The sequence below is a fragment of the Staurois parvus genome, unplaced genomic scaffold (genome assembly GCF_062004578.1).
Source record: "Staurois parvus isolate SC_StPar_1 unplaced genomic scaffold, SC_StPar_1.0 ptg001245l, whole genome shotgun sequence".
Lineage (NCBI taxonomy): Eukaryota > Metazoa > Chordata > Amphibia > Anura > Ranidae > Staurois > Staurois parvus.
Window position 1 is genome coordinate 393654 of NW_028319041.1, and position 21684 is coordinate 415337.

The 21684-nt window shown below is 51.8% G+C and overlaps 1 protein-coding gene across 34 annotated transcripts in view; it reads right to left on the bottom strand.

Moving 5' to 3' along the window:
* Positions 1-21684, bottom strand: part of OBSCN (obscurin, cytoskeletal calmodulin and titin-interacting RhoGEF) — a 518757-nt gene that overhangs the window by 198305 nt on the left and 298768 nt on the right. For all 34 annotated transcript variants that reach the window (XM_089660447.1, XM_089660452.1, XM_089660453.1 and 31 more), the window contains 3 exons: positions 19682-19942; positions 15799-16071; positions 10758-11024 (listed from right to left, as the gene is read on the bottom strand). In XM_089660447.1, coding sequence (XP_089516573.1) covers positions 10758-11024; positions 15799-16071; positions 19682-19942 — 801 coding nt within the window. The remainder of the gene's footprint in view (positions 1-10757; positions 11025-15798; positions 16072-19681; positions 19943-21684) is intronic.

Below are 21684 nucleotides of genomic sequence, written 5' to 3' on the forward strand. Positions count from 1 at the left end.
CAGAGGAGTGGCAGAGGAGGCAATGTTTTAGGAGCGAGCAGACGTGGCAGCAGAGGAAGGGGTCGAGGCAGCAGTATTCGCAGCCAGAGGCCAGTGCTCCCGGTGTCATCCAGCGGTCGTGTCTCCACCGACAACCCTGCCGTCATTGATTGGTTGGCTCGGTCGTCTTCCTCTTCCCAGGTCACCTCTGACACCTACAGCCAACGGTCGGTGGGTACGTCAGACACAACCGTTAGTTGGCATGGCCCGGGAGCAAGCCCACTGAAATCACGTGTCCTCTACCTGCCCCTGTCCTTTGCTGTTCCCTCACCAAGCGAAGTATCGCATGCTGTGGGCTCAGCCCCACTGTACAGTGAGGAAGAGCTAACAGAGGGCGGTCAGGAACGGGGGGAGACATCGGCCTTTTCAGCAGCCAAGCGAACAAGTACTGGCGAGGAGAGTGGCTCGGTAGCCGGTCTAGAGACAGGTCTGTCTCCTGACCCAGACGCAGCCGAGGGGGCTAGTAGTGAGGCGGAGACCCTACTTGATGATGAGGAGGTTGATCGCACTTGGCAGCCTCGTCGTCATCAGGCAATTTCTTCCGCATCATCAGGAGAAGAGGGTGGCAGCTTGGCAGCGAGCAAAACAGTCGGTGGGTTGCCCAGGAGACAGCAGCAGGGTCGCATCAGTGTCAGTGGAGCCAAACGTCCACGGAGTAGAGCACCAGCTCCACTGCAGCCTACCACCACGGCCAGTAGTGGTGCCGGTGCGCACGGAGGAAGTAGCAGTCAGCCAGTGAAGAGTAGCGGGGGCAAAGTTTCCTACTCGGTGGTGTGGCAATTTTTCCTCAAGCCGCCCGAGGAAGTAAACGTAGCCGTATGTCGACTATGTGGCCAGAAATGCAAGCGTGGCCAGGGGGCCCATGTTGGGACTACAGCGTTGCGTCAGCATATGCAGCGTCACCATTCGGTGGCCTGGGAAAACCGTGATAAACATACGGCGGTTCTGCCTGCCCCAGCCCCCGCTCCATCACCCGCTCCGTTACTTGCTCCGTCACCCGACGTCGTCAATCGCCCTCTATCAGCCAGTCAAGGCTCCAACACCTCTGCTGAGGGGAGTTGTCACTCGTTGGCATCTTCCGCTCGTTCAGATGCTCCTTCTCCTGCTACTCCTCTTCTCGGATTCCGTCAACAGTCTTTCTTGGAATCCGTATCCAAGAGACAACAGTTTGCGAGCACGCACCCGACGGTGCAAAAGCTGAACGTCCTCCTGTCCAAGTTGCTGGTGCTGCAGTCCCTCCCTTTCCAACTGGTGGACTCAGCACCTTTCCGAGAAATGATGGCTTGTGCCGCGCCGCGGTGGAGAGTGCCAAGCCGTCATTTCTTTGCCCAAAAGGCAGTGCCAGCCCTGCATTCACATGTAGAAGAGATGGTGGGCCAGTCTTTGAGCATGTCGGTCTCTGCCAAAGTGCACGGCAGCGCCGACGTGTGGAGCTGTAACTACGGTCAGGGACAGTACATGTCATTTACGGCCCACTGGGTGAACGTGGTGCCGGCACAGCCGCACCAGCAACTTGGACAGGTCACGACGCTTTTGCCTCCACGTTTGCACGTCCTTGGTCCAGCAAGCATGTCCGCCTCTACCACCTCTTTTTCCGCCGTGTCCTCAGCCGCCACCCCCGTGCCAAGTCCCATTACCCGACCGGCATATCACATGTGCAGGGCGCAACGGTGTCACGCTGTGCTGCACCTGGTATGCCTTGGCGAACGTAGTCACACAGGGGAGGAACTGCTGAGTGTAATGAACAGAGAAATCGACAGATGGCTGTCTCCGCGCAAACTAAAAATCGGAACCATGTTGACTGACAACGGAAAGAACATGGTGTCTGCTCTGCGTCAAGGAAGGTTGTGCCATGCGCCATGCATGGCTCACGTGTTCAATCTGGTTGTCAAGCGGTTCCTAAAATCCACCATCCCACTGCAAGACATCCTTAAAATGTCACGTAAACTGTGCATGCATTTCAGCCATTCCTACACCGCAAAGAACACCCTCATTGAGCTGCAGCGGCAGAACGGAATTCCACAGCATCGCCTGATCTGCGACGTTGCAACAAGGTGGAATTCAACCCTACACATGTTAGACCGCCTTTACGAGCAGCGAAAGGCCATCACCGATTTCCTGATGTTACAAGCGGATAAAGGTACTCCCCTGTGTAACTTAGATGTCAGCCATTGGCAGCTCATGCGTGACACCTGCCGCTTGCTCAGGCCCTTTGAGGAGGCCACGCTATTCGTGAGTCGGCAGGACTATGGGATGAACGACGTCATTCCTCTGTTGCACGTCCTGGAACAAATGCTGTTAACAATGGCTGGTCAGGGTGCGGTAGACGTGGCGCACAGATCTCAACGCCACATGACCCCTGTGGGGGCAGGACAGGAAGAAGAGGAGGAGGTAGAGGAGGACATTTGTGCTCAGGAATTATTGAGTGAAATGGGTGGTTTTTCCACTCAGCGGACAGGAGTGGAGGAGCAGGAGCATCTGGTAGAGGAGGAGGAGGAGGAGACAGAGGACCCAGACGCACCGTGGCAGTATGCTGTGGAGATGGAGGCAGGGAGTCCCTCGCATTCCTTGGCACAAATGGCCCATAGCATGCTCGGTTGCTTGCGTAGCGACAGCCGAATAATAACCATCAGACAGAGGGATGACTTTTGGCTGTCCACCTTGTTGGACCCTCGCTACCGGTCCAAAATGGTGGCCTTTTTCACACCTGCTGAGAGGGAGGCCAAAATTACGTACTATAAAAACCACCTATGTAGTCAGTTGGTCTCTGCCTTTGTGCGCCAACGTCCATCCTCAGACACTGTGGGCCCTGTGCGCTCGCGTTCCGCTGGCATGGCAGCAGGGGAGGGGTGGGGTGGTAGGAGCAGTGGCAGCTCCACCAGCAGTGGCTGCCTCAGTCTGCAGTCGATGATGAGTAGCTTTCTTCACCAGCGCAGTGAGGAAACTACTAACCAGCCGCAGCAGCAGCAGCAGCAGCATCAGGTGGACCTGGAGCAGGAGCTCAAACAACAGGCTTGGGCCTACTTGGACAGCACCCTGCCAACCGAGGTAGACAATCCCCTTGACTACTGGGCAACGAAACTTGACCTTTGGCCCCAACTAGCTGAATTTGCCCTTGAAAGGCTGTCATGCCCGGCCAGTAGCGTGGCATCGGAGCGCGTGTTTAGTGCGGCAGGAGGTATTGTAACTCCGCGGAGGACACGACTGTCCACCCAAAGTGTGGAGAGACTCACGTTTGTGAAAATGAATCAGGCGTGGATTAGTCTGGATTTCAAACCACCAGTTCCTGACACAACTGACTAAATCCGCCATGAATCATGCCTCAAACATGTGCCACTTTCAGGTCTCCTCACACTGCTGGTGTGTTTAATTTTTTGACATAGGGTGCTGGCAGATTACGGGCCTCCTATAGCTGCTGCCAGGCCCCTAATCTGCCATAGGCCCCTATATACCGCCTCCTCATGCTGCTGCTAGGTCCAGAGTCTCTCATGGGTCCCTGTATGGCCTCCCATTGCTGCTGTCTCCATCGCCACACTCTGCTGCCATGTGCCACTTTCAGGTCTCTTCACACTGCTGGTGTGTTTAATTTTTTGACATAGGGTGCAGGCAGATTACGGGCCTCACATAGCTGCTGCCAGGCCCCTAATCTGCCATGGGCCCCTATATACCGCCTCCTCATGCTGCTGCCAAGTCCAGAGTCTCTCATGGGTCCCTGTACGGCCTCCCATTGCTGCTGTCTCCATCGCCACACTCTGCTGCCATGTGCCACTTTCAGGTCTCTTCACACTGCTGGTGTGTTAAATTTTTTGACATAGGGTGCAGGCAGATTACGGGCCTCACATAGCTGCTGCCAGGCCCCTAATCTGCCATGGGCCCCTATAAACCGCCTCCTCATGCTGCTGCCAAGTCTAGAGTCTCTCATGGGTCCCTGTACGGCCTCCCATTGCTGCTGTCTCCATCGCCACACTCTGCTGCCATGTGCCACTTTCAGGTCTCTTCACACTGCTGGTGTGTTTAATTTTTTGACATAGGGTGCAGGCAGATTACGGGCCTCACATAGCTGCTGCCAGGCCCCTAATCTGCCATGGGCCCCTATATACCGCCTCCTCATGCTGCTGCCAAGTCTAGAGTCTGTCATGGGTCCCTGTACGGCCTCCCATTGCTGCTGTCTCCATCGCCACACTCTGCCATGTGCCACTTTCAGGTCTCTTCACACTGCTGGTGTGTTTAATTTTTTGACATAGGGTGCAGGCAGATTACGGGCCTCACATAGCTGCTGCCAGGCCCCTAATCTGCCATGGGCCCCTATATACCGCCTCCTCATGCTGCTGCCAAGTCCAGAGTCTCTCATGGGTCCCTGTACGGCCTCCCATTGCTGCTGTCTCCATCGCCACACTCTGCTGCCATGTGCCACTTTCAGGTCTCTTCACACTGCTGGTGTGTTAAATTTTTTGACATAGGGTGCAGGCAGATTACGGGCCTCACATAGCTGCTGCCAGGCCCCTAATCTGCCATGGGCCCCTATATACCGCCTCCTCATGCTGCTGCCAAGTCCAGAGTCTCTCATGGGTCCCTGTACGGCCTCCCATTGCTGCTGTCTCCATCGCCACACTCTGCTGCCATGTGCCACTTTCAGGTCTCTTCACACTGCTGGTGTGTTTAATTTTTTGACATAGGGTGCAGGCAGATTACGGGCCTCACATAGCTGCTGCCAGGCCCCTAATCTGCCATGGGCCCCTATATACCGCCTCCTCATGCTGCTGCCAAGTCTAGAGTCTGTCATGGGTCCCTGTACGGCCTCCCATTGCTGCTGTCTCCATCGCCACACTCTGCCATGTGCCACTTTCAGGTCTCTTCACACTGCTGGTGTGTTTAATTTTTTGACATAGGGTGCAGGCAGATTACGGGCCTCACATAGCTGCTGCCAGGCCCCTAATCTGCCATGGGCCCCTATATACCGCCTCCTCATGCTGCTGCCAAGTCCAGAGTCTCTCATGGGTCCCTGTACGGCCTCCCATTGCTGCTGTCTCCATCGCCACACTCTGCTGCCATGTGCCACTTTCAGGTCTCTTCACACTGCTGGTGTGTTAAATTTTTTGACATAGGGTGCAGGCAGATTACGGGCCTCACATAGCTGCTGCCAGGCCCCTAATCTGCCATGGGCCCCTATATACCGCCTCCTCATGCTGCTGCCAAGTCTAGAGTCTGTCATGGGTCCCTGTACGGCCTCCCATTGCTGCTGTCTCCATCGCCACACTCTGCCATGTGCCACTTTCAGGTCTCTTCACACTGCTGGTGTGTTTAATTTTTTGACATAGGGTGCAGGCAGATTACGGGCCTCACATAGCTGCTGCCAGGCCCCTAATCTGCCATGGGCCCCTATATACCGCCTCCTCATGCTGCTGCCAAGTCCAGAGTCTCTCATGGGTCCCTGTACGGCCTCCCATTGCTGCTGTCTCCATCGCCACACTCTGCTGCCATGTGCCACTTTCAGGTCTCTTCACACTGCTGGTGTGTTTAATTTTTTGACATAGGGTGCAGGCAGATTACGGGCCTCACATAGCTGCTGCCAGGCCCCTAATCTGCCATGGGCCCCTATATACCGCCTCCTCATGCTGCTGCCAAGTCCAGAGTCTCTCATGGGTCCCTGTACGGCCTCCCATTGCTGCTGTCTCCATCGCCACACTCTGCTGCCATGTGCCACTTTCAGGTCTCTTCACACTGCTGGTGTGTTAAATTTTTTGACATAGGGTGCAGGCAGATTACGGGCCTCACATAGCTGCTGCCAGGCCCCTAATCTGCCATGGGCCCCTATATACCGCCTCCTCATGCTGCTGCCAAGTCTAGAGTCTGTCATGGGTCCCTGTACGGCCTCCCATTGCTGCTGTCTCCATCGCCACACTCTGCCATGTGCCACTTTCAGGTCTCTTCACACTGCTGGTGTGTTTAATTTTTTGACATAGGGTGCAGGCAGATTACGGGCCTCACATAGCTGCTGCCAGGCCCCTAATCTGCCATGGGCCCCTATATACCGCCTCCTCATGCTGCTGCCAAGTCCAGAGTCTCTCATGGGTCCCTGTACGGCCTCCCATTGCTGCTGTCTCCATCGCCACACTCTGCTGCCATGTGCCACTTTCAGGTCTCTTCACACTGCTGGTGTGTTAAATTTTTTGACATAGGGTGCAGGCAGATTACGGGCCTCACATAGCTGCTGCCAGGCCCCTAATCTGCCATGGGCCCCTATATACCGCCTCCTCATGCTGCTGCCAAGTCCAGAGTCTCTCATGGGTCCCTGTACGGCCTCCCATTGCTGCTGTCTCCATCGCCACACTCTGCTGCCATGTGCCACTTTCAGGTCTCTTCACACTGCTGGTGTGTTTAATTTTTTGACATAGGGTGCAGGCAGATTACGGGCCTCACATAGCTGCTGCCAGGCCCCTAATCTGCCATGGGCCCCTATATACCGCCTCCTCATGCTGCTGCCAAGTCTAGAGTCTGTCATGGGTCCCTGTACGGCCTCCCATTGCTGCTGTCTCCATCGCCACACTCTGCCATGTGCCACTTTCAGGTCTCTTCACACTGCTGGTGTGTTTAATTTTTTGACATAGGGTGCAGGCAGATTACGGGCCTCACATAGCTGCTGCCAGGCCCCTAATCTGCCATGGGCCCCTATATACCGCCTCCTCATGCTGCTGCCAAGTCCAGAGTCTCTCATGGGTCCCTGTACGGCCTCCCATTGCTGCTGTCTCCATCGCCACACTCTGCTGCCATGTGCCACTTTCAGGTCTCTTCACACTGCTGGTGTGTTTAATTTTTTGACATAGGGTGCAGGCAGATTACGGGCCTCACATAGCTGCTGCCAGGCCCCTAATCTGCCATGGGCCCCTATATACCGCCTCCTCATGCTGCTGCCAAGTCCAGAGTCTCTCATGGGTCCCTGTACGGCCTCCCATTGCTGCTGTCTCCATCGCCACACTCTGCTGCCATGTGCCACTTTCAGGTCTCTTCACACTGCTGGTGTGTTAAATTTTTTGACATAGGGTGCAGGCAGATTACGGGCCTCACATAGCTGCTGCCAGGCCCCTAATCTGCCATGGGCCCCTATAAACCGCCTCCTCATGCTGCTGCCAAGTCTAGAGTCTCTCATGGGTCCCTGTACGGCCTCCCATTGCTGCTGTCTCCATCGCCACACTCTGCTGCCATGTGCCACTTTCAGGTCTCTTCACACTGCTGGTGTGTTTAATTTTTTGACATAGGGTGCTGCAAGATAACGGGCCTCACATAGCTGCTGCCAGGCCCCTAATCTGCCATGGGCCCCTATATACCGCCTCCTCATGCTGCTGCCAAGTCCAGAGTCTCTCATGGGTCCCTGTACGGCCTCCCATTGCTGCTGTCTCCATCGCCACACTCTGCTGCCATGTGCCACTTTCAGGTCTCTTCACACTGCTGGTGTGTTTAATTTTTTGACATAGGGTGCAGGCAGATTACGGGCCTCACATAGCTGCTGCCAGGCCCCTAATCTGCCATGGGCCCCTATATACCGCCTCCTCATGCTGCTGCCAAGTCCAGAGTCTCTCATGGGTCCCTGTACGGCCTCCCATTGCTGCTGTCTCCATCGCCACACTCTGCTGCCATGTGCCACTTTCAGGTCTCTTGCACACTGCTGGTGTGTTAAATTTTTTGACATAGGGTGCAGGCAGATTACGGGCCTCACATAGCTGCTGCCAGGCCCCTAATCTGCCATGGGCCCCTATATACCGCCTCCTCATGCTGCTGCCAAGTCTAGAGTCTCTCATGGGTCCCTGTACGGCCTCCCATTGCTGCTGTCTCCATCGCCACACTCTGCTGCCATGTGCCACTTTCAGGTCTCTTCACACTGCTGGTGTGTTTAATTTTTTGACATAGGGTGCAGGCAGATTACGGGCCTCACATAGCTGCTGCCAGGCCCCTAATCTGCCATGGGCCCCTATATACCGCCTCCTCATGCTGCTGCCAAGTCTAGAGTCTCTCATGGGTCCCTGTACGGCCTCCCATTGCTGCTGTCTCCATCGCCACACTCTGCTGCCATGTGCCACTTTCAGGTCTCTTCACACTGCTGGTGTGTTAAATTTTTTGACATAGGGTGCTGGCAGATTACGGGCCTCCCATTGCTGCTGCCAGACATGTAATCTGCCATGGGCCCCCGTACCGACTCCTCATGCTGTGACGTTGCAACAAGGTGTAATTCAACCCTACATATGTTAGACCGCCTTTACGAACAGCTAAAGGCCATCACAGATTTCCTGATGTTAAAAGCGGATAAAGGTACTCCCTGTGTAACTTAGATGTCAGCCATTGTCAGCTCATGTGTGACACCTGCGCTTGCTCAGGCCCTTTGAGGAGGCCACGCTATTCGTGAGTCGGCAGGACTATGGGATGAATGAGGTCAAATCGGCCATGGGCCCCCGTACCGCCTGTTCACGCTGATGCTGGTCCCACAGTGTGACCTGGGTCCCTGTACGGCCTCCCATTGCTTCCACTCTGCCATGTACCTCTTTGAAATCTCCTCACACTCCTGCGGTTGTCCATTTTGTCATAGGTTGCTGGCAGATTAGCGGCCTTCCATAGGTGCCGCCAGGCCCCATATCGACCATGGGCCCCCGTACCTCCTGGTCACGCTGCTGCTGAGCCCACAGTGTGACCTGGGTCCCTGTACGGCCTCCCATTGCTTCCACTCTGCCATGTGCCACTTTGAAATCTCCTCACACTCCTGCGGTTGTCCATTTTGTCATAGGTTGCTGGCAGATTACAGGCCTTCCATAGGTGCCACCAAGCCCCATATCGGCCATGGGCCCCCGTACCGCCTGGTCACGCTGCTGCTGGGCCCACAGTGTGACCTGGGTCCCTGTACCGCCTCCCATTGCTCCCACTCTGCCATGTGCCACTTTCAGGTCTCCTCACGCTCCTGCTGGTTTCCATTTTGTCATAGGTTGCTGTATGGCCTCCCATTGCTGCTGCCTCCACCGCCACACTGTGGCTCCAAACACTGGTTTTGGCCCCGTGACTGCCCAAATGAGTGAAGTGTGCGGTGATTCTAAGATCGACGGCACTCATCTGCATGTCATACTGACAGACAGTATTATTTCTCTTCCCCAGCAGACTCCAAGGGCATTTAAATTAAAGGTACAGTGTTCTGCACTAATATTAAGTCTCTCTGAAGCCTAGAAACACCCTTTTTTAAGTTAAATTCACAGCGAATTTATTCGACTCGAATCGAATATTGTCCACGAATTCGCCGAATCAGTCGAATCGAATTTTTCATTTCTTCGCTCATCTCTAGTGACAACCAACGTGGTAAAATGGCAGACCATAACCAGCCCGGGAGATAAAATGGATGGAATGATTGCGATTCAAACCTAACCCAGGGGACTGTGGAGTCAATGGAAGACCATTGCGCAATTTGGGAAAAGCGGGCGGATAAAAAATAGAGTCAAAAATTTGGAAGGCCTCCTGCCTCGTTGCGATTCATATAAAATGAAAGAAGTAAAACGGAGTGGCTCATTGCGCCAAATAAAATGATTGACCACACGTTGGAAATGATCAAGATACGATTTAGTAACTGATATTGGAAGTTGTGACGGGAGTGACTTTGGGTGGGGGGCCAATGGAACACAGCTCACTTTGGAGAGGTGGGGAGATCCCTGTCTCAGCTCCCCATATCCCTATTATGTGTAGGTCACCCTGCGGCTGTTAGGGGTACAGGGTGGAATGTTCTAATATTGGGGTGGTGTTCATTGTTCACTGCCATGCGGCTGCATCCCATTGTCCTATTGTGTGTCTTTCTTGGGAGCAAACTATTATGGGATGTATGGGTTTGTGTATTGTCTACTGCCAGGTGGTGTATCCCATTGTTCTATTGTGTGTCTTGCTTGGGAGCAAACTATTATGGGATATATGTGTTTGTACAGGCTTGGTGGGGGTTGTTTCCGGCAGCCCTTCCCCCTGAGGGGACGGCTTGCTGATGGGTTTTTCTGTTACTGGGTGTATTTCCCTGCCCTGTGTATATATCTTGTATCTATGTTAAAATAAACCAGTCTATTTCCTGTCTTAATACAAGTCTGGTGCTGTCTCGTCTTGTATGGTCAGCGGTGGTGTCCATGGATCTGTGTTCGGACAGGGAATCGGGAGTCTAACGGAAATACCCTAGCGCAGTCGGGGTCCGGTTCTGTTACAGAAGTGCTCTAAATAAATAAAGGAGTTTGGGCAAAATGTTCATTTTCACCGCCGTGATTCAGGACCCAGGAACGAAATGGGATATTTGTGCCAAATTCTGAGTAAGGTATGAAGACGAGACACACATGGAGGATAATTGGTCAGAATCCCCGGGTGTGAGGTAAATACCTAGGTATGGAATCCAGTCCGTGGCCCACTGAAACGGAAAAGAACCACGGAGAGATTGACGTAGGGGTTGACCAATATTGATGGATATTTGATAACCCTAGGTCATGTTTTGACGCATCACATCGAGATTGGGATACATTGACTGAAGGATTTTTGTGGCTACAAATGCTGGGGTATATTCTTGGCACCCATGACATCCAAGAAGGACATTTGGACAAAACATTTTTAACACAATGTAACGAGACCAACGTCATGTGACTACTATTAGCTAAATCTCAACATTATCAAAGAGTAAATTCTTCTTCGTAGCATTTTGGTAAGTCATACGAGGTCTCTACCTGTCACAGCGACTTTGGCCTTTGTCTGCTGGTTTCCAATATCACACGTGTAGACCCCGGAATCTGAAGGTGTCACATTGAGGATCTGCAGGACTTGAATGGAGCCATGATCAAGAATATTATATTTGGTGCCCTGACTGATCTGCTGTGCGCCCTTCTTCCATACCACGGGCACTCCGGGCTGGGACAGCTCACACTGCAGAGACACCATAGCGTCTTCCTCCACTTCCACATCAGATAGTTGCCTTGTAATCACCGGGAGAGGAGCTGAAAAACAAAGAGGTCCATTGACCACATTTTAGGTTTTGTTTCTTTTTTTTGGAGCTGCTTACTTATGAAGCTGATCTGAGCACTTTTTGCCATGGTTAGCACTTCGGCCTGGCAGTACTCGGGCCGTTGGTTTGAATCCCAACCATGGCACCACCTGCCTAGAGTTTGCATGTTCTCCCTGTGCCTGCGTGGGCAGGGGCGGACTGACAACTCATGGTGCCCTCGGGCAATAGGAGATCATGGTGCCCCTGTGTCCTTGCCCAAACTCAAAAAAGCCTATGAAAAGGTACCAGGGGCATCTCATGGGGCCCCCTACTGACCCCGGGCCCTCGGCCAGTGCCCGAGTTTCCAAATGGTCAGTCCACCCCTGTGCGTGGGTTTCCTCCGGGTACTCCTGTTTCCTCTCACACTCCAAAGACATGCTGGTAGGTCACCAAAAATTTTAGAGGGTTTTTTTTGGGGCACTATCAAGACATCTGGTCAGCTGGCACACTCCCTGAATAAGTGCATTAGCACGAAACGTGTAAGGGTAAGAGCAGCAGACCCCAGACGTCACGCCGCCGGATCCCCACGTGGGCCGGCGGCCATCTTGATTACTTCTCATGGTCAGTTGTTTTTTTGTTTACTCTGTCTTACCTTTGGATTATTAAATATACTTTTTAAACGGTATTACACCATCCTGGCTTTCTTTCTTGGGACCCTTGTTGAGTCCACCACCCGCAGAGCCACCAGGGAAGACAGCTGAGAGGTATCACAACCTATAGGCATAAGATCCAAAAGGGGAGCCCGGACGGACAGATGTGCCCAGATGGTGACCCAGAGATGTCATACCTACCCATAAGATGATTCCATCTCAAGACCTTGAGAGGATTATTATCTTCTACATGCATATTTGAATTATGCATCTGGTGAGTGTATAATTCAAATATTTTACCACCAGTTATGGAGGCCGCCGGAACTCCACGATCCGGCGGCGTGACGTCACGGCGTACAAGGGCTCCTCCTTTAGGACTTCATACTTTGGTGTTTAATTTTTACCCATGTATCGTTGGTGCCAGTGGCAGTAATTATGACCAAAAAAGCCTATGAAAGGTACCAGGGGCATCTCATGGGGCCCCCTACTGACCCCGGGCCCTCGGGCAGTACCCGAGTTCCCAAATGGTCAGTCCGCCCCTGGGAAGGGTACAGTAAATATGTTACCAGTTGCTTCCTTTCCTGAATGAACACAATGAGTGATCAGTACTGATCACTCACTGTCTTTATTCATAACTGAAGAAAAGTAAACTGTGTTTTTTTGGGGGGTAGGGGGGCCCTGTCAGGTTGGCTGTATGTGGCCTCGTGGTTCCTAACAGCAGCCCTGTGATGAGATACAGTTTGCTCCCACAGCAGGACATTTTCTACTCCCACTGGCCACAGTCCGGCCCCCCCCTAAAGCCCCAAGGCCAGTAAACCGGCCCTTTATTTAGAAAGTTTGGAGACCCCCTGCTATAGGGAAACCTCCAGTAGCTAGAATTTCCACCTGGCAGCACTAGGGTTGCTGGTTCGAATCCCAACCAGCTCATATGTTCTCCCTGTGCCTGTGTGGGTTTCCCCCGGGTGCTCCGGTTTCCTCCCACACTTCAAAGACATGCTGGTAGGTAATTGGCCCCTGTCTTGACTGTCCCTAGTATTATTATTATTATTATACAGTATTTATATAGCGCCAAAGGGTATGCTCAGCGCTGTACAGTAGCAAGGGGGACAGAACACGAGACAATACAGTAACAACACACGAGGGGTTCGGGGGCCCTGCTCTTTCGAGCTTACAATCTAGGAGGGAGGGGAAGGTGATGCAGGAGGAGATGGCAGTGGGGGATGGAGCGGCGGGAGGAGTGGAGGAGGTTAGTTGTTAGGTGAGGTCGGGTGTTAGGTGAGGTTGGGGTAGGCTTCCCTGAAGAGGAGGGTTTACTGTCATCAGATCACCAGTTGGGGGGATGGGGTTGTGTCACTGACGTGAAAGATTAGCCCTGCCTCTACGAAGATGGCCTCCTCCACATAGAGAGACACAGAGCAGAACAAGGCATGGGGGAAGATCAGCTGCAGGGAGACCGCAGACATTGCTGGTGACTAGTCCTTTGTCCACAGCATTCACAGTACAGGTCCTCTTTAAGCTGTAAGTTTGATGTATTCCTATGTCCAGGAACAGACTCAATAAATATATTAATATCTCCATATACAGTCTACCTGGCCTGTGTCTGACCCCCTCTCATTGCGGCTCTGATACACTCCATCCATAACATATTATATATTAGCCACCTCGCGGTTCTGAGTGCAGAAGTGTGATAACAATGGAATATTCAGATTGTCTTGCCTACAAAATGTCACCTAAAGCACCAGAGTAGATTGTCTACAACAAACGGATTAAGGGAATGCCAATAAATTCTGCACAGGTGACCTCATACTGGAGGCGGAGCCATCCTGTCCATATGTGGATTTAAAGTGGACCTTTTAAAGCACAATGGTGCAGTCAGTTTGTGATCTGTAAAATCAATGGATATCCAATACAAGCAAAATGGTAAAAAAAAAGTTCCAATATAAAATAAATAGGACAGAGGTGACTCCCGCGCTCCGGCAACTCTGGACCCAGCACCAGTGCAACAGTGGTGAAAGCAATGCGCACTCTCTAGGGACCTTGGATTGTACGCCCCTTGAGGGCACTCCATACAAGGTGCACCCGCTTCCCTCATAGTATTTCCTCTTCCGGTCGATTGTTTTCAGTCTCTAGAGTCATTCCCAAGGGGTGGTCTGACCATTTGGGAACTCGGGCACTGCCCTAGGTCAGTAGGGGGCCCCATGAGATGCCCCTGGTACCTTTGTCATAGGCTTTTTTGAGTTTGGGCAAGGACACAGGGGCCCCATGATTCCCTATTGCCCGGGGGCCCCATGAGTTGTCAGTCCGCCCCTGGGTGTGACACAGCCTGTGACTGGCAGAGATCCGCCCACCACATGGTATTGCCAAAAATTAATAAAGATTTGATTCAAAATATATATTTGTATCGCTATTTGAAACCGTTTATTGATGTTATTTATTTTTACTCCATACTCCACAGGATGTTTTTCTTTTTTTGAACATGCAACTGGTAGCGGAGGACTAGAAGCTCTTCCTGCCACTGTTTCCCTGCAGACAGGCTGGGAGAGAGCCGGGTCACGTGACAACCGTATATTGATTAGAAAAAAGATACTTAGAATTTGTTTTTTTTAATTAAAATAATTACTTAGCCGTCATCCACATACAGAAAGAGGATAGATAATGTAAATTAACCAGTTGTCAACCGCAGATAGCTGAATGACGGCTGCACTGCGGCCAACCAGTTATGGGAGGGGGCATGCACCCAGCGATCTGCATGATCGCTGTGTCCTACGGACACAGCTGAGCACGTGATGTGGTAAAAGGCCAATCACAGCGGCCTTTTACCACATGATCAGCGGTGTCCAATGACACGCTGATCACCGGGAAATGCACTTGCCGGTTCTCGCTGTCAGAGCGTGAGGAAAGTACTGCCGAGAACCGGCAGTTGTCAGAGGATAGATCGGCACCGATCATAAGGGCACTGATGATCAGTGCTCTGATGATCAGATGCCCAGCAGTGCCACCCACCAGTTCCGCCCACCTGTGCCCAGCAGTGACACTTACCTGTGCCCAGCAGTTCCACCCAACTGTGCCCATCAGTGCAGCCCAGCAGTTGCACCAGTCAGTGCCCAGCAGTGCCGCCAGTCAGTGCCCAGCAGTTGCGCCAGTCAGTGCCCAGCAGTTGTCCCAGTCAGTGCCCAGCAGTGCCGCCTATCAGTGCCGACTATCAGTACCCATCATCAGTGCCAGCTCATCAGCGCTGCCTATCAGTGCCACCTATATGTGCCACCTCATTAGTGTTGCCTATCAGTACCACCTATCAGTGCCTATCAGTGCTGCCTATCAGTGCCCAGCAGTTGCGCCTGTCAGTGCCCAGCAGTTGTCCCAGTCAGTGCCCAGCAGTGCCGCCCATCAGTGCTGACTATCAGTACCCATCATCAGTGCCAGCTCATCAGCGCTGCCTATCAGTGCCACCTATCCGTGCCACCTCATTAGTGCTGCCTATCAGTGCCCATCAGTGCTGTCTATCAGTGCCACCTATCTGTGTCCATCAGTGCAGCCTCATCAACGCACATCAGTGAAGGAGAAAAATAACCTCTTTGCAAAATGTTATAATAGAAACAAAGAAACGTTTTGTTTTTTTCATTTTTTTCTATTTTTGTTTATAGTGCAAAAAGTAAAACACCCAGCGATGAGTAAATACCACCAAAAGGAAGCTCTATTTGTGAGAAAAAAAAAGATAAACATTTCATATGGGTACAGTGTTGCATGACCGTGCAATTGTCATTCAAAGTGCAACAGCGCTGAAAGCTGAAAATTGGCCTGGTAAGGAAGGGGGCAGGGGCGGACTGACCATTTGAGCACTCGGGCACTGCCCGAGGGCCCAGGGTCAGTAGGGGGCCCCATGAAATGCCCCTGGTACCTTTTATAGGCTTTTGTGGGTGTGCTTTGAGTGTGCAAGGACACAGGGGCCCTATGATCCCTATTGCCCGGGAGCACCATGAGTTGTCAGTCCGCCCCTGGAAGGGGGTATATGTGCCCGGTAGGCAAGGGGTTAAGCATTGTGTGTTTAGCATGACTTTTCGTTCTCCTTTACCATCAAAACTAAGTTTGGACTAACCAGAGGCAGACATTACATTTTGACCATTGAATCCAAGTTACCTTTGACTGCAAGTCCGGCTGTAGATGTGTGCGACCCAACCCTGAAGGTCACGGGACCGGCGTCCTCCTGCGTCACGCTGCTCATTTTCAGGACGTGGACCTTCTCACTTTCCACCCAGATCTCATTCATCTCGTTGGTCACCAGCGTAATCCCCTGCAGTGTCCACTCTACATCCTTTGCGTTGGCGTGGGAGACTTCACACTTAAACACGACATCCTCTCCAGCAAAGACTGACAGGTCCTTGAGACCGCGGACAATGGTGACATCCAATTCTAAAAAGAGATGTAAAATGAATCTTTGAATTTGTTGTTTTATTAACCCACCACCAGCAGCAGCACTGATTACTAGGATTGGTTAGCTTTAGTGCCACCGATGTACTCGTATGTAGTTTAAAAAGCATGACTTAAAAGGCAAACAAAATAAAAATGAGATGCCCACCAGTGCACAAAGCAAGGTCCATAAAGACATGGAGGAGCCAGTTTGGGGTGGAGGAACTTGACTGTCCTGCACAGAGTCCTGACCTCAACCCCATAGAACACCTTTGGGATGAATTAGAGCGGAGACTGTGAGCCAGGCCTCCTCCCCCGACATCAGTGCCTGACCTGACAAATGTGCTTCTGGAAGAATGGTCCAACCTTCCCATAGACACCCTCCTAAACCTTGTGGACGGCCTTCCCAGAAGAGCTGAAGCTGTTATAGCTGCAAAGGGCGGGGCCAACTCAATATTGAACCCTACGGACTAATGCAGGTCATAGATGGGTCAAAAATCGGCAATGATGGGCAAATCAGCCGATCGTTTTACCGATAAAAAATCTGCGCATGAGCCGTGACCTGCAAGAAAAAGAGGAAGAAAAAGAAGAAGAAAAGATGAAGAAGAAGAAGAAGAAAAAGATGAAGAAGAAAAAGAAGAAGAAAAAGAAGAAAAAAAGAAGAAGAAGAAAAGATGAAGAAGAAGAAAAAGATGAAGAAGAAGAATTCCAGTCTGCTATTATATTTTATATGAAAAGTCTTGCGGTTGCAACAATGTATCTATTTGTATCTGAATAAAACCATCTGTATCCGAAATGGATACAAATGGATACATTGTTGCAACCGCAATACTTTTTCATGTCAAATATAATAGCGGTGCTCTCTGCAGGGACAGAAGTAATTAAATGCCAGCCGTAGACGGGCCAAAAATCAGCCGATTTTTTTTACCGTTGGTGGTAACGTTGGCCTATTGAACGACCGTTTTTTTTTTTGTTTTTTTTTAAACGGACGGTTTTCGACCCGTCTATGGCCTGCATAAGACTGGGAGGCCATTAAAGTTCATGTTTGTGGTAAGGAAGGCGGAACAATACTTTTGGCAATATATTGTGTATGTAAAAACATCACTTATGAATAAAAATGTTGTATCTAAATGTGTCCTTAAAATGAATTGCTACATGCCAGCTGAAATTTGGCCTACAGTGGAAGCCTTGACCCTCTAATTGGCTGGGGGGAGGTACCTCACCTGGGCATCACCCAGATAATTATGTTCGATAGAAATACAGCGAGCAGACAGGAGGAGGAGCAATGTTTGAAAGTCTCCAAAAACATTTGTTGTCCTCTTTATATTACACTCATAGGGCTTCTTTTTTTTTCAGCTGGAATGTGGCGGTACGCATTTCTGGCACCGCCACCACTGAAGTACATCCTGGCAAGGGCAGCTTGGGTGTGCTGGAGGGACGATTGTTGCTGGTGGGAGGTTGTAGTGTTTCTGGGGGGGTCTATTGATGCTGGGGAGGATCTACTATTGTATGTTGTTGGGAGGGGGGGGTCTATTGTTACTGGCTGCTGTTTGGGTGTATCGGAGAGGTCCATTGTTGTTGAGGAGCCAACCCAGACTGCACTTGGGTACTTCCGTTAGAATACCGCTTCCCTGTCCGAACACCGACCACAGACACCACAGCAGACCATACAAGACTAGACGACACCAGTCTATCTGAACATGGAACTCTTTATTTGAAACTCAGACTGGTTTTTTACACACTCAGGGGGCAATCCCCCCTCCCTGCATAATGACACAGGGCGGGGCAATCTATACTTAGCAACAAGAGACACACAGGTATTCAAACTTCACACCAGCAGACAGTCCCATCAGGAGGGAGGGCTGCTGGAGACACCCCTCCCTACTAAGCGAATACACATAAACACATACATCCCATAATAGTTTGCTCCCAAGCAAGACACACAATAGAACAATGGGATGCAACCACATGGCATTAAACAATCAACAACCCTCCACCCCGATATTAGGACAGATCACCCTGTACCCCTAACAGACACAGGATGACTTACACATAATAGGGATATGGGGAACTGAGACAGGGGTCTCCCCACCTCTCCAAAGGAGGCTGTGTTCCATGTGCCCCCCACCCAAAGTGACTCCTGTCACAAGGAGGATCTATTGTTGCTGTTGGGGATCTATTGTTACTAGCTGCTGTTTGGGTGTATCATAGAAGTCCATTGTTGTTCAGGAGGATCTATTGTTGGTGTTGGGGATCTATTGTTACTGGCTGCTGTTTGGGTGTATCCTGGAGGTCCATTGTTGTTAAGGAGGATCTATTGTTGCTGTTGGGTGTCTATTTTTGCTGTTGGGGATCTATTGTTGGCGGGGTGACTATTGTTGCTTGGGGAATCTTTTGTTGATGGCTGCAGGGGATCTATTTTACCAACTTTCTTGTTATCATTAACACATTTCATAAAAATGACTGTAATCTCAAAAAGGGGCTGTACTAGGGGGTGGCTAGATAGCGGAGACAAAGGGCGGTGCTCAAGAAGTAGGTAGGGGGCGGAGGCAAGGGTGATCCAGGAAAGGGAGGAGTACCTGCACCCATTATTTGGGAAAAAAGCCCTGCACATCAATATTGCAAAAGGGAAGTGGGGAGGTTCTGTACTGCATCACTTCAGATGTATTTTATCAGCGTTTGTATATTCGTATATTTGGGAGTACAGTTTTTATCGAAGAACAGTTGACCTTTCAGATCTCACACAAACCTACCTATCATAATGACACAAGGCGGGGCAATCTACACTTAGCAACAAGAGACACACAGGTATTCAAGCTTTACACCAGCAGACAGTCCCATCAGGAGGGAGGGCTGCTGGAAACACCCCCGTCAAGCCAATACACATAAACACATACATCCCATAATAGTTTGCTCCCAAGCAAGACACACAATAGAACAATGGGATGCAACCACATGGCATTAAACAATCAACAACCCCCCACCCCAATATTAGGACAGATCACCCTGTACCCCTAACAGGCACAGTGTAACTTACACATAATAGGGATATGGGGAGCTGAGACAGGGGTCTCCCCACCTCTCCAAAGTGAGCTGGGTTCCATGGGCCCCCCACGTAAAGTGACTCCCGTCACAAGGAGGATCTATTGTTGCTGTTGGGGATCTATTGTTACTGGCTGCTGTTTGGGTGTATCCTAGAGGTCCATTGTTGTCCATGAGGATCTATTGTTTGTGCTGGGCATCTATTGTTGGTGGGGTGAACTATTGTTGCTTGGGGGATCTATTTTACCATTTCATTATCATTAACACATTTTATAAAAATGACTGTAATCTCAAAAAGGGGCTGTACTAGGGGGTGGCTAGATTGCGGAGACAAAGGGCGGAGCACAGGAAGTAGGTAGGGGGAAGAGACAAGGGTGATCCGGGAAAGGGAGGAGTACCTGCACCCATTCTCTGGGAAAAAAAGCGCCCTGATTATCAATATAGCAAAAGGGAAGTGGGGAGGTTCTGTACTGCATCACTTCATATTTTATCAGCGTTTGTATATTCGTATATTTGGGAGTACAGTTTTCATCGAAGAACGGTTGACCTTTCAGATCTCACACAAACCTACCTTTCACAGTCAGAGTGGCCGTAGTCCTTTTGCTTCGGGCGATGCAGACATACTCCCCAGCGTCCTCCAGCTCCAGATCATGAATGATCAGCTCTCGCACAGTCCTGTCCTGCTTCATCTCATACTTGTGGTTGGCCTGGAGCTTCTCGGCGCCTTTTCTCCACTCCACGGAGGCCATCTTGGCAGAGACCTCACAGCGGAGATGGGCAGCTGAGCCTTCTTCAGCAACCACATTTTGCAAATTCTTCACAAACTGGAGAACTGCGAGACAACAAAGATATGACAATATACAGCGTATACCTATAGAGGGACCAGATATAATAGTCAATCTATCCAGAATTTATATTCTACTGTTTAGTAGATCCTGATCCTGTTGATACCCTGGTAGTTTCTTTTGTCTCTATCTTTTGGGGCTCTATTGGTGAGATCAGGGCTGCTGTTACAAATCACGAGGCCCAATACACTCAGTCTGACAGCCCCCCCTCCCAAAAAAAACAAAAGTTTGCTATGGTTCAGTTATGAATGAACACAATGAGTGATCAGTACTAATCACTCATTGTGTTCATTCAGAAAAGAAAGATGCTGGTAAATGTGACATATTTCCTGGACCCTTCTCCATCATGCAGGTCCCAATTGTGTGATTGCAGCTGCCAGGTGGGGAGGGGAGGAGGGAAGTCGGTAGCACTGTGGGGACACACAGGGGGAGAGGAGGGAAGACGGCAGCACTGTGGGGACACACAGGAGGAGAGGAGGGAAGTCGGAAGCAGTGTAGGGACACACAGGGGGAGAGGAGGGAAGACGGCAGCACTGTGGGGGCACACTGGAGGAGAGGAGGGAAGTCGGAAGCAGTGTAGGGACACACAGGGGGAGAGGAGGGAAGTCGGTAGCACTGTGGGGGCACACGGGGAGAGGAGGAAAGTCAGCAGCACTGTGGGGGCACACAGGGGGAAAGTCAGCAGCACTGAGGGGGCTCACAGGGGGAGAGGAGGGAAGTCAGTAGCACTGTGGGGGCACACAGGGGGAGAGGAGGGAAGTCGGCAGCACTGTGGGGGCACACTGGGTGAGAGGAAGGAAGTCGGCAGCACTGTGGGGGCACACAGGGGGAGAGAAGGGAAGTCGGAAGCACTGTGGAGGCACACAGGAGGAGAGGAGGGATGTCAGGAGCACTGTGGGGGCACACAGGAGGAGAGGAGGGAAGTCAGAAACACTGTGGAGGCACACAAGAAGAGAGGAGGGAAGTCGACAGCACTGTGGGGGCACACAGGGGGAGAGGAGGAAAGTCAGGAACACTGTGGGGGCACACAGGGGGAGAGGAGGGAAGTCGGAAGCGCTGTGGGGGCACACAGGAGGAGAGGAGGGAAGTCAGAAGCACTGTGGGGGCACACAGGAGGAGAGAGGAGGAAAGTCAGGAACACTGTGGGGGCACACAGGGGGAGAGGAGGGAAGTCGGAAGCGCTGTGGGGGCACACAGGAGGAGAGGAGGGAAGTCAGAAACACTGTGGAGGCACACAAGAAGAGAGGAGGGAAGTCGACAGCACTGTGGGGGCACACAGGAGGAGAGAGGAGGAAAGTCAGGAACACTGTGGAGGCACACAGGGGGAGAGGAGGGAAGTCGGAGCACTGTGGGGGCACACAGGAGGAGAGGAGGAAAGTCGGCAGCACTGTGGGGGCACACAGGGGGAGAGGAGGGAAGTTGGCAGCACTGTGGGGGCACACTGGGTGAAAGGAGGGAAGTCGGCAGCACTGTGGGGGCACACAGGGGGAGAGGAGGGAAGTCAGCAGCACTGTGGGGGCACACAGGAGGAGAGGAGGGAAGTCGGCAGCACTGTGGGGGTACACAGGGGGAGAGGAGGAAAGTCAGGAACACTGTGGGGGCACACAGGGGGAGAGGAGGGAAGTCAGCAGCACTGTGGAGGCACACAGGAGGAGAGGAGGGAAGTCAACAGCACTGTGGGGGCACACAGGGGGGAGAGGAGGGAAGTCGACAGCACTGTGGGGGAACA